The 12,649-nt window shown below is 57.7% G+C and overlaps 1 protein-coding gene across 1 annotated transcript in view; it reads left to right on the top strand.

Annotated features, from left to right (window-relative positions):
• Nucleotides 1-12,649, top strand: part of HSPG2 (heparan sulfate proteoglycan 2) — a 127,535-nt gene that overhangs the window by 56,738 nt on the left and 58,148 nt on the right. The window contains exons 18-35 of the mRNA XM_084822320.1: nt 876-1,072; nt 1,677-1,824; nt 1,971-2,098; nt 2,514-2,600; nt 3,266-3,327; nt 4,122-4,189; nt 5,041-5,181; nt 5,602-5,784; nt 6,333-6,512; nt 7,204-7,322; nt 7,565-7,676; nt 8,620-8,733; nt 9,158-9,276; nt 9,366-9,452; nt 10,620-10,669; nt 11,097-11,176; nt 12,056-12,196; nt 12,295-12,486. Coding sequence (XP_084678446.1) covers nt 876-1,072; nt 1,677-1,824; nt 1,971-2,098; nt 2,514-2,600; nt 3,266-3,327; nt 4,122-4,189; nt 5,041-5,181; nt 5,602-5,784; nt 6,333-6,512; nt 7,204-7,322; nt 7,565-7,676; nt 8,620-8,733; nt 9,158-9,276; nt 9,366-9,452; nt 10,620-10,669; nt 11,097-11,176; nt 12,056-12,196; nt 12,295-12,486 — 2,208 coding nt within the window. The remainder of the gene's footprint in view (nt 1-875; nt 1,073-1,676; nt 1,825-1,970; nt 2,099-2,513; nt 2,601-3,265; nt 3,328-4,121; nt 4,190-5,040; nt 5,182-5,601; nt 5,785-6,332; nt 6,513-7,203; nt 7,323-7,564; nt 7,677-8,619; nt 8,734-9,157; nt 9,277-9,365; nt 9,453-10,619; nt 10,670-11,096; nt 11,177-12,055; nt 12,197-12,294; nt 12,487-12,649) is intronic.

Here is a 12,649-nt window from a genome sequence, read left to right as displayed (position 1 = left end):
AACCTGTCATGCAGGTCTCAGGCAAACAGGTTCTCTCCTCCCTCCTCTGTGTTTAGATGTTACAGACCCTGAGTCTTAAGCAGGGATGCAGAACCTCAGACCTGGGGGCCAAATCCAGATCTCCGGGGGTTCCAATCTGGCCTTCAGGGGACCCCCAGATGGCCACGCCCCTTCCCTGGCCCCACCACTTTCCTCCAACCACCGACTGGCCGTTTGATGGTTTCCCAGCTTCTGTGCAGCTTCTCCCCCATTCTAAAAGGTTGACACGCCTCTCCTAGGCTGAGTTACTGTCAGGAAGAGATTTCAGATAAGATCAGCGAGTATTTTGGCCCTCTCCTCCAGTGGAATGCAGCCCCCGAGAGTTTCTCTGAAATTGATTTGAGCCCTCAGGCCGAAAGAGGCTCAGCACCCCAGCTCTAACCAGTACACCACACAGGCTCTCAGAAGACCTCACAGACGATTCAAACGAGTGAGCCAAGCTGCACTTCACAAAGGGAAACCACACACACACAGCCTTCCAGTGGATCAGGAGAGATGACCCTGTCCTGATCTTCAGATAAGATGACCCATTAGTGCCTCTGCCAGGATGTGAAGCCCATGCCCTGAACCTTCCTGAGAAAACCCAGCTGGGTGCAGCTGCTGGGCCAGTTCCCACCACGCAGCTAGTCCCTGGTGGTTTGCATCATACGGGGTAGGGAGAATCTCCCTGGCCCGCCATGGGCCGCAGCTGAGGAGCGGGATTGGGCGCTCCTCAGGCTGTTGGTCCAGGTGCTCTGGCAGTCCTAGAATCCCGTGGGGCTGCTTGGCTCTTCCCTCCCACACATCCCGCCCGTGTGTCTGTGCCCCTCTCCATCCCCCTGATGTTGCATCTGCAGGAGAACTGGGAGAAGGAGTCCGGGGCCTCGGTGAGCCGTGAGGAGTTGCTGTTTGCCCTGCAGAACCTGGAAGCGGTCATGATCCAAACGGTCTACGACAACCGGATGGCCAGTGTGGGGCTGAGTGACGTGGTCATGGACACCACCACCACGGAGCTCACTGACCTGGGCGTGGCACGCGGTGTTGAAGAGTGCAGGTGCTGTCACAGGGGGAAGTGGGTGGGAGGGAGGTGCCGGGACCTGGTGATCAAAACCAGGCTTCCCTAAGCTGGCACCCTCCAGATGTTTGGGACTGCACCTCCCATCATGCCTGCTGTCAGGCAGGCCCAGCGTCTTCCTCCCCTTTCTCAGTTCACCTCACACCATCCCGCCTCCCAGAGCCCCAAGCAGAGAGAAAGAAGGGAAGCCTCTGCAGGCTCTAGGCGTCTTGTGTGAGTTTGCCCTGCCATATCATGACCGGCAGGGCCATTCGTGAGTCACTTGGCCACTCTTGAAGACAAAACAGAGCACTAGACTTAACTGAACAGCACCAACGTGGAGTGAGGTGCACTTGCAGTGGCTATTTCTTCAGGAGGCAGCTGTTGCGCCTTCTGCCCGACTCTCGAGCATCAGTCTGGGATCTCGCTGGGGCAGAATCAACTCCGATTTTGGGTGGATGTCAGGCCCGCAGGCTGCAGCTCCCTCGGGGCTCCGCGACCTCTTGGAAGCACAGCCCCAGCGAGAGAGGGTGTCCGCTGCTCAGGGCACTCATGGCTGCCTCTGCCCCTGCCATTTCAGCTCCGCTTGTCCCCCCCTCCTCAGGTGCCCCGCCGGTTACTCTGGCCTCTCGTGCGAGCGGTGCGAGGCGCATTTCAAGCGTGTGCCTGGCGGCCCTTACCTCGGCTCATGCTCTGGCTGCAACTGCAATGGCCACTCCGTCACCTGCGATCCGTCCTCCAGCTACTGCCTGGTAAGGCATGTGAGCTGCGGCGGGCTGTGGGGGCATGAGGGGGGCCGTGGGCGTTCGGGGCTCGGGGGTTGTGTGGCCTCCCTCGAGGCTGTTTTGGGGAACCAGCCGCCCTTCACCCTCCTTCGGGCTCCTCTCCTTCCACCTAGAACTGCCAGCACAACACAGAAGGACCGCAGTGCGACAAATGCAAACCGGGCTACTTCGGGGACGCCACCAAGGGCACCCCCACCGCCTGTCGTCCCTGCCCCTGCCCGTACACGGAAGCCCCCCGGAGGTGAGCGAGCAGCAGGCCTTGGGTGCGGGGAAGCGTTCCCAGGGCCAGCGCTCTGCTGGGTTTGCAGGCGCCTTCCCTCTGTGCACGGCCTTCTGGGTGAAGACCAGACGTGCACCTGCGGCCAGCATCAGGGCGCGTGGCTTGCCGGCCGCAACGGCCACTTTGTGGGAGGGAGGGCAGACGCATCGCCCGCTGCCCTGAAGAGGGACGCCCAGGCGCAGGGCGGCTGAGTGAGGCTGCATTCACAGGAGAGCCGCCCCCGACGGCTCATGCTGCACAGCGCCGCTCCGCTCCGCACGCTGCTGGGAGCTGCCTCGCTGCCTGGATGTCGGCTGCAGCAGCGAGCGCCCTGATCGGGGCAGAGCAGCTGTTGTGCCGAGGACGGCGGAGTGAGCGCCCTCTCTCCCACTCACAGGTTCTCCGCGTCCTGCTTCCTGGACACGGATGGACACGCCACCTGTGACGCCTGCGCCCCAGGCTATACAGGACGCCGCTGCGAAAGGCAAGTGGGCCGCTGTTTGTTTCTTCCTCTCTTTTTAAAAATCAGCCTTTCTTTCCTTTTTATTAATGGTGTTGTGAAGAGTTATTTTGAATGGATGAACTTTTTTGTTATGTTGTCCTTTGATGTTGTTGTTTATGTTTCCCCCTCCCCCTTATTATTTTTCCTTTCTGTTATCATTGCAAATATATAATTGCAAATTTGCAGTTATATATTTGCAAATATCCCTCTATGGCAGCCTCTTCGGGAAGGCTAACCAAAGGGGAACTCTCAAAGACCAGATGCAAAAAGGAAGGCAGAAGTCTCTCAAGCCCAGTGCTGTCTGTGCTGTCTGGGAGGAGATCTCAAGGATCTCCCCGCTGCTACCTGATCCTTTTACCTGGAGGTTGAACCTTTGACCTTCTTCTCCATCCAAGCAGGACCTCCCCATGTAATTTCCTTTGCATGGACAGATGGTAATGCTAGCAGGCCAGGAGCCTAGGAATCTGGTCCCCAAATATTCACCACCACCCATAAATCCACACATCCCTTCATAACCAGTGGACACATTCCTTAAAGTCTCAGATCCCCATACCGGCAGTTGTCATAAAGGGGTCCTCATTGTTTTAACCGTCCCCTTGCCAGAGGGAAATCTCTAACTTGGGATCTTTTCTGATGTGTCCCTCCAGATGCGTGCCAGGCTATGAAGGAAACCCCATCCAGCCAGGAGGGAGATGTGTCAAACCTTCCGGTGAGTAAAACCTTTGAACGCTCCCCATGCCCCAGAAAAGGTGTGTAAAACCTTCTGGTGAGTAAAACCTTCGAATGGTCCCCATGCCCCAGAAAACTGTATGGGACCATGTACTCTGGGGTCCCTTTATTCGGACCAGAGCAGGGAGGTTGCATAAATGGCTATGGGTGCAAGCCCTGTTGAGCACAGAGGGACTTACTTCTGAGTAAACGTTCATAGAACTTCACTGTCACGGGGAAAGGGAGAAACAGACAGCTCCCAAGGAGAGGCACAGGATCCTGTACATTGTACAAAATTTTCCTTGCATGTGTTGTACAGGATGGTGCAATCCCTGCACAACGTAATTGTATAGGATTGTACAAAAGCTGTACCAGATTTCCTTGCATACATTGTTTCCCAGTGTTGATATGAGATGGTGACACTTGTCCTGCTTCAGGTGTCTCTCATGCGCAGCAGGCAGACCACACAAGCTTGTATGGCTGCCTCCGAGAGCTTCCCGGGGAATGTTCCGGAACATGCCTCCATCCTGTAGCAATCCTGTGCCCACAGCTGTCCTGCCCCAGCTTGGCCAGGGTCTCTCTTCCCAAGCCCCTGTGCACTCTTGGCCATCAAGCACAAACAAGGGGTTAGGTCCCTGACCGTTGTCTGTGCTGTCCAGGGCAGATGGGATTAGAAGTCCAAAACATCTGAAGGGCGCTAGGTTGGGAAGGAGGGCTGGGTCACGTCTGGGCAGGGGAGAACAGTGGTTCTCTATGGGTTTGTCCCTTCCAACCTTCCTTTTTCTCCTTGTGCAGAGCAAGAACTCGTCTCGTGTGACGAGCGAGGGAGCAGCAAGGCCTCAGACGGCGCTTGCCAGTGCAAGGTAAGCCAAGCAGACGCACGCGGAACGGCTGTCAAGACCCCCTTCACAGCCAGACGCAGCCTCCCCCACCTGTGGCCAGTTCTGGGAAGCGGGAAAGCCTCGAATGTGTGGGGTCGGCAGCTAGCGCACAGCTGAGCTTGTGCCAGAAAAACCCAGGAGCAAGACGGAAACATGCGCCCAGCCCGTGATTCTCAGTCGACACGCTGAGGTTATTGCTTTTGGACAGGGGCGTTGAGCCCCTTTCAGCTGAATTCCGTTTCAGAGAAGCTCTTGGGGGCCGCATTCCAGGGTGGGTGAGGCAGAAGGCGGAAGAGGTGGGGCCAGAAATGCAAAGAGCACCCTCAGATTTTCACTTGACGTGCTTCCTGCCAGTAACGGAGCCCGCGTAGGGGCATTTGGGCCTTTCCGACCAGGGGGAATCGCACAGACGCTGGGGAGCCACCGACGGATCTGCAGTCGGGGAAAGGGGCTGAAGCCAGGGAAGGAGGCATGGCCAGCAGCAGAAACCCCAGAAGGCTGGATTGGGAGCCAGGAGGGCTGGATTGGGACCTGGGGCCTGAAGTTCCGCCCATGTGCTTCTGGTCTTGCTTTCGGTTACTCAGATCAGACAGTTTTTAAGCAGCTTCCCTGAGAAATACAGTGGAGGTCTCCTTCCCTCTTTCCCCACTGACAGCCCGGAGCAAAGGCCTCGTCCAGCTCCCTCCCTCACCCCGGCCGGCCGTGTGTGCTGCACGTGTGCACACCCAAGCAGGGGGAGCGTGCAGCTTTGTGGCCTGGACCTTACTTGCCTGGTTTGCCCTGCTGCAGCTCTCTCCCCTCGCTCTCTGTCTCTCTCTCCAATCTCTTGCCAGCCCAATGTTGATGGACGGCTCTGCAACGAGTGTGCCACGGGGTCTTTCCACTTGAGCCACAGGAACCCCGACGGCTGCCTCCGCTGCTTCTGCATGGGGGTCTCGCGGCAGTGCACCAGCTCCTCTTGGAGCAGGGACCAGGTACTGCGCTCTGCGGCTGTGCGCCTGGTCCCATGGGCCGAGACACTCGGGGCCTCCTCTGTGCGGCCCAGAAGCGCTGATCCCCAGCAAAGGCCCAGCCCTTGGATCCCGCTGCATTCGTCTTCCAGCCCCTTCCCCGCGTCCTTTTTTAAATTATCTGTGCATTTATTTTTACATTTATATCCCACCTGTTTCCCACTTGTGAGGAGCCCAAAGCAGCCTACGTGATCATCCTCCTCTCTCCTTTAATCCTCACAACAACCCTGTGGGGTAGGTTAGGCTGAGACTGGCCCAGAGTCACTCAGTGAAGTTCAAAACTGAGTGGGGACTAGAACCCGGATCTCTCCAGTCCAGGACTCCAGCCACCACACCACACTGGCTCTCCTTTCCCTGCTGATAGCCCCTGTTCTCTGATCCCAGGTACGAGTGTCGTACGAAGACGCCGAGAGGGAGCAATTCAGCCTCTCCAACTCCGCCAGCAGCCGGACGGTCACCGAGGGCATCCGCTTCACGGAGGGCTCGGAGCTCACCTTCTCCTCCTTCCACACGCTGCCCCGTGACGTGTACTATTGGGTGCTGCCGGAGCGCTTCAGGGGAGACAAGGTGCGGTGCCCCCTCTCTCTTTTCCTTTATAGGAACGCTGTTCTGAATTTCCTTTTTCTCCTAAGGTGCGTAATGGTTTTAACATATAATAGATATAGACTTGAATGCCCAACCTGGTGCCCTCCAGATTTATTTATTTATTTGTTATTTATTTTATTTATTTAAAATATTTCTTGGTCACCTTCCAGGGCAGAAGCTGTCCCAACACAGCGTACAACAATAAAAACACATAAAACCAATGCAGTATTAAGAGGGATGAAAACACAATAAAACAGTGAGAACGTGATAAAAACCAGCAGTGAATATATTATATATATTTATTTATTTAAATATGTGTTGCACTGGAACTCCCATTTTTTTCCATGCTGGCTGGGGCGTGCTGGGAGTTGTATTACCAGCTTAGCTGAGGTATAGGATTGTAGAGTAAGTTTCATTGTCTGCTGCTACCAAAAACATCCCTGTTTCGAATTTCCTGTCTTCCTAGCTATTAGACCCTTCCAAAAATATGATTAAGTATTTGGTGGAAGCAATGCTGCCTCTGTCTCCAGGTGACCTCGTACGGTGGAGAGCTGCGCTACACCATCACCCACAGCACTTACCCTGGCTTCCCACGGCTGCGGGGGCAGCCCGACGTTCTGCTGCAGGGGAACGGCATTTTCCTGGAGCATATGGCGGAAACGAGCCCCCTGCCCGGGGTGCCCACTACCTTCACAGTGCCCTTCCGGGAGGTGAGACTACTTCAGGTGGCAGCTGGGCAGGCCCTTTGTTGGCAACACAGGAAGCCGCCTGGTACCGTGTCTGACCCAGGGTCCATCCAGCCCAGTATTGTCGACACTGACTGGCAGCAGCAGCTCCCCAGGGTTTCAGGCAGGGGTTTTCCCAGCCCTACCTAGAGATGCCAGGGATCGAAACTGGGACCGCAGCTGGAACCTTTACACAAAAATCAGGTGCTCTACCATTTTGCTACTGTCCATTCTTAAGTTTCTAGTCCTCGTGGTTCTGAATAAAGGGCTGCTTTAAATAGGAACGAAGGAAGCTGTCTTATATTGAGTCAGGCCACTAGCCCATCCAGCCCAGTTTTGTTGACACTGGCTGGCAGCCATGGCTCCTCAGGGTTGCAGGCAGGATTCTTTCCCAGCCCTGCCTGGAGATGCTGCCGGGGATCGAGCCTGGGCCCCTCTGCCGGCAAGGCGGGGCTGCACCACTGAGCTGTGGCCCTTGCCCATTGCGCTGCCTGGAGGAATGAGACCTCTTGGCTCCAAAGCAGCTCTGACTGGCTCACCCCCAGTTTGTTTAGGGCGGGACAGAAGCTGCCACTCTCCTTCCCGGCCCATCCGGAGGCTCTTTTCCCTGCGCTCTGCCCCCTGGGCACACATGCTGAGGCGGGAGACTCACCCTTGCACGTCTGTCCCTTGGCAGCAAGCCTGGCGTCGTGCCGACGGACAGAATGCCACCCGTGAGCACCTCCTGATGGCGCTGGCCGACATCGACGTCTTCATGATTCGGGCCTCGCACTCTGAGCAGCCGTTGGAGAGCAGGTGCCGTGTGTGGGGGGAGGCAGGTGGTCTGCATATGGGGCTCGCCCTGCCGACGATGGGGCGGTGGTTCTGGTCCGCTCTGGATTCAGGCGGGGCAATAATCCACGGGGGGCTTCCTCTGAGGACTTCGTCTTGCCGCCAGCGGCACCGGGGCGTTCCTGGGATGACAAGGCTCCAGAAGCGCTGGGTGCGTCCTTCCCCCAGGCAGAGCGACCTCGCTCATCGTGGTCTCCCCCTCGCAGGATCTCTGGCATCCACATGGACGTGGCTGTGCCACATCCCACCGGCCTGGACCCAGCCCTGGAGGTTGAGGAGTGCACGTGCCCACGAGGATACCGTGGACCTTCTTGCCAGGTGAGCAGAACCTGCCCACAACCCCGAGGCTGCCCCTTCCCACGATCAAAGTGTCCTACTGTCTTGATGACAAAAAGAGACACCCCCGTGAAATGACAGCATTAGAACAAATCAGGAAGTTTGATTGAATTCATTTCGGACTCAGTTCGGACCAAGGGTTTCTCTCTCGGTACAGAAAACACAGCAGGTATACATTTGCATGGAAATGTCACAGGGTATATATCTTCTGCTTTATCACCTTTTAGCTCCACTGGACTATTTTCTTTCTCAGTACCACTCTTGAGTTTTTATGTTTCTCTCTATCCTCTGTCTGTCTGTCTATCTGCCAACTGAGGATAAAACATCCTGCATCTGGAGAAGGAGGTTCTGTTGCCACCATGAATCCATTAGTCCAGGTGTAGACAACCTGGTACCCTCCAGATCTTTGGGGCTACTACTCCCATCAGCTCCAGGTAGTATGGCTAATGGTCAGAGATTATGGGAGTTGTAGGCCAAAACATCTGAAGGGCCCCAGGCCGCCTACCTCTGCATTAGTCTTTAAGTGCCTCAAAAGATTTTGTTGTTTTTATCATCTTGGCATTTTTATTTTTCTGTTTATGTATCTAAAGTATTTTTATCCAGCTCCTTAGCCAGAAGGGCTTCTGGACTGGTTTACATGCAGTCAGTAAAATCAGCCAGTCTCTGCCTGCTGGCTTACCATCTAAAAAGACACGACACACAAGGAAAAGGGGATGGCAAGGGAAGAGGAAAAAAGCAAGGGCTGTTTTGGCAGGGCTGGTCACATGGCTGTGCTTCCCCTCTCATCTCCTTTGCAAGCCAGTCAGCACTGAGGTGGTGGTGCACGGGGGGGGGGGGATTGATCAGAAAGCCCCTTTGTGGAAAAGGAAGGGCAGCTGACCCCTCCCCCCAACTTGCTGAGCTTAGATCCGTCTCCCTTTCCCAGGACTGTGACGTTGGCTACTCGCGCACCACCAGCGGCCTCTACCTGGGCACCTGCGAGCCCTGTGACTGCAGCGGACACGCAGTCGAGTGTGACGCCGAGACGGGGGACTGCCAGGTGAGGGAGGGGCTGGCCGCTGGGGGGGAGGGGGGCTGGCTCTGGCAAATCACTTTTGGGTGCTGCTGCCAAGGCCCAGGAAGCCCTCTGGAGCTGCCATGTGGGTCTCCTAGGATGACAGGGTGGTCACAGGTGAGTGTGTGTGGGGCGGGGGATAAAGTGCCATGGGAAAAGGCATAGCCTAGCTTTCGCAACCTGGGCCTCTCCTGATGTGTTGGGCTACAACTCCCAGCATCCCCAGCCAGCTGTGGGATGTTGGGAGTTGTAGTCCAAGGCATCGGGAGGGCCGTAGGTTGGGGAAGGCAGCAGCCCCTCCTCCTCCGTGAGCGTGGCAGAGGGAGCTTAGCCAGGGCTGGGCATCGCGAGTCTTTCAGCCAGGTGGCCTGGCAATACCTCTCCCCCAACCTTCCTTCCTTCCTCCCAGAACTGCCGGGACAATACGGAAGGCCCCCGATGCGAGCGCTGCCAGCCAGGCTTCTTCGGCGACGCCAGGCACGGAGAATGCCGCCGCTGCCCGTGCCACGGGCCGCCCTCTGCCAGCCAGTAGGTCCCGCCGCCAGCCCCCGGTCTCCCGTGACCCTCGGAGGGGCAGTCCGGGCGCACTGCTCACCCGCTGGTCTTCCCTCTCCCAGGGCCACCCAGACCTGCTTCGTGGACGCGGACGGGCAGCCCACCTGCGACTCCTGCGCCCCAGGCTACGTCGGGCGTCAGTGCGAAAGGTAGGCCGGCTAGGGTGACCGTGCCAGCCAGCGCGCCCTGGGCCTCGCCCTTGGCCGAGCCTCCAGGCTGGCCAAACAAGCATCCCCCTCACGCGGGGTGTCGTCGCTGAGAACATAGATGGGCAACCTGTGGGCGCACGCTGTCCTCGGGCGGCTTCAGCACAGCCCATGGGCCCGGCCCCGGCCCCCCGCTGATTTGCATGCCTGGCAGCATGCTGAGGGGTGTTTCCATCAGCACCCCCGCAGCTGTTTCCAGCGCTGATCAGCTGGGCAGCGGGGAGCGTGGGTCCTCAGTCCACCAGGAGGGGCAGTTTACATCTCCCCATCCCCGTGCCGACGTCCCAAACTGACCTTGTTTTAAATCTGTATCTAGCAGCTACAGCTTTTTTTTTTTTCATTGTTACTCGAGCGTGGGCGCAAGGATGAATTGGGCCCACAGTGGGCTGGGGGAGTATTAAACCTCCTGCTAGGTTCCCCATCTTTCACTCTAGAGCAAAAAAATGAAAAAAAGGATGTAGCTCCTGGATAATGGAATTTAAAGTAATGTCTGTTTGGGTCCTGAGCGAGAGGTGAGGTGTATGTAAGAGAGAGAGGGAGAGACTGATGCATACCCCCATCTTAGGGAGTTGGGCTAGGACCGGGGAGCCCCACATCTCAGTCTCACTCCTCTACACGGTTCTCTTTGAAAGACCTTGGAGCAGCTGCGCTCTCTGTCTCTGTCTCTCTGCCTGCCTAACCTACCTCGCAGGGTTGTTGTGAGGTTAAAATGGTGGCGGGGGGTGAATGTTGCCCTGAGTTCCTTGGAGAAAAAGTATTTCATTCAATCAATCAATCAATGTATTACATTTCTAGACTGCCCAATAGCCAAAGTGCTCTGGGTAGATCACAGAATTTAAAACCCTAAAACCCAACTATGGCAAAACTCAATATGAACACCTCAGAAGCGGGATTACAGTGGCGGTGGCGGGGCCGCTCTGTGGTGCGGGCTAGTGGGGCGCCTGCTGCCCAGGAGGGCGTGCCTTGCCCAGGAGCTGACCGGGGCGGGCGGGTGGCGGCGGGGCTTCAGTGTCCGGGTCTTTCTGAGACCGGCAAGAGCTGAAAGAGACCCTCCAGCGGTGGGCCGTCCTGCTCCTGCCTCCTTAACACAGCCCTCTTCTCCTGGGCCAGGTGCGCTCCAGGCTACATGGGGGACCCCAGCCAGGGACGACCCTGCACAGGTGAGCTCGACCTTTGGATGGGGGCTGTGATCGGCAGGGAGGGGGGCCACAGCTGCGCGGATGTCGACCATTTCTGGAGTCCAACGAGAACCATTCTTGAAAGATTTTTGGCGGTGGGCGCAGTGAGGATAGAAAACTGCCTCTGAGCTCAATGTGCAGTAGACGGCCGCGAGGTTTCGCCCCAGGACTTATTTTGAGAGCCAGCTCTGGAACCTGTGGAGTAATGACGACAAAGCGGAGAGTGCCCCTGAGCTTGTCCAGAGTGCCTCCCCCCCCCCCCGTCACGGGACTAGGATGGGTCAGAGGTGGCTTTGGGGCCAGTGGGGGGGCAGCAAATGTGACCAGGGGGACGAGGCAGAAGTTCCCTGGCCAGGAGCTAAGCGCCCCCAGCCCCCTCAGCGCTCCTTTTCCATCCCCCTCCTTCCAGATTCAGGCATCGGGTGCCGCTGCGACCCCCATGGCAGCATCAGCAGCCAGTGTGATGCCGGCGGGCAGTGCCAGTGTAAGGTAAGCATCCGCAGGGGGACCTTGGGAAGACCTGAGGGGGGGTGCTGGGGACCCGGTTAGCACTTCCCCACCCCCGAGCCCACTCCCCTGAAACAGACCTCTCTCACTCCCCAAGCTACTGCTCATGTTTCCTTGCTGCCGCCGCCAGAGTTTCCTTCCCAAGAATCCCCCCCCCACACACACTTGCACCACGTGCTGCCTGAGGGACTTTACCCGGCCACAATCCCTGATGCGGGGTCCAGCGTCCTGTGCCCCCAGTGGCGAACCAGAGACTCTGTGGGAAGCCCCCCAGCAGGACAGGCGCACCATCATAGCACCCCCCTCTCGGGCTCTGGGATACCCTGGAGGTAAGATAGAGCCATTTGGACTAGGAGCCACTGATCGCCTCCACACATCTGTCTAATCCAAGGATGGCCCTCGGGGGGCAGGGGGTGGTGGTGGACTGCAACTCCCATCAGCCTTCGCCCTTGGTGAGGGCTGATGGGAGCTGCAGTCCAACATCCTCTGGAGGAGCACAAGCCCCCTGCCCACTCTAATCCCCTTTTAAGGCTGTCCAAGTGGCAGCCATCATTGCACCCTGTGGCAGCGAGTTCCACAGTTTAACTCTGTGCGGTGTGGACAAGCTCTTCCTTTGATCTGTCCCGAATCTCCCGCCATTCCGTTTCATGACATGGCTCCTTTTTGGGTTCTAGTCTTACAAGAGTGGGAGAAAAATGTCTCCTCCTGCACTTTCTCCCCACCTGGCGTGGCTTGATGCCCCGTGCTCTTGCCCATTCCGTGGCTCCTGTGAGCCCACGTCCCAGCTGGTCTGCCCAGGCTCGGGAGTGTTGTCTCTCCGTGCCTTTTGCTCTGCCAGCCCGCATCTCTTTCCCCCAACAGGCCCACGCGGAGGGGCCGTCCTGCGGCACCTGCCGCCCGCATCACTTCCACCTGAGCCCGGAGAACCCGGAAGGCTGCCTGCCGTGCTTCTGCATGGGCGTCACCCAGCAGTGCACCAGCTCCACCCACTACCGGGACGTGGTAAGGGGCGCTTTCCCTGCCCGGATTTGGCCTCCCTCCCTCCCTCCTTCCGGCGGGCGCTCTTAAGCCACCCCTGGTCTTCTTCCCCTCCTTCTCAGGTCACCAGCTCCTTCCTTCCCGGGAACTCCCAGGGCTTTGCTCTGGTCAACCGCCAGCGCACCACCCGCATCCAGACCGGCTTCTCAGTGGAGATGTCCCCTGAGGGTCCTCAGCTCTCCTACGGCCGTTTTGGCGAGCTGGGGCAGCAGACCTACTACTGGCAGCTGCCAGAGGCCTACCTGGGTGACAAGGTGCGTCGGAGGCAAGGGGTGGGAAGAACGGATCACGCCCACCGTGACGTTTCGGTCGCTTGGGGCCTTTAGCTCTTGGGCCCATCCCTGTGATGTCTGGTCTCCCTGCCAGTCCTTTCTCGTTCTTCACACCTCCCTGTTCCTGGTGGTTGTCAATCAAGGC

The sequence above is a fragment of the Heloderma suspectum genome, chromosome 15, assembly GCF_057233095.1.
Source record: "Heloderma suspectum isolate Gila_16-S chromosome 15, 16-S_ref, whole genome shotgun sequence".
Taxonomy (NCBI): Eukaryota; Metazoa; Chordata; class Lepidosauria; order Squamata; family Helodermatidae; genus Heloderma; species Heloderma suspectum.
The sequence above is the reverse complement of the archived record's forward strand: the minus strand, read 5'-3'. Positions and strand labels throughout refer to the sequence as shown.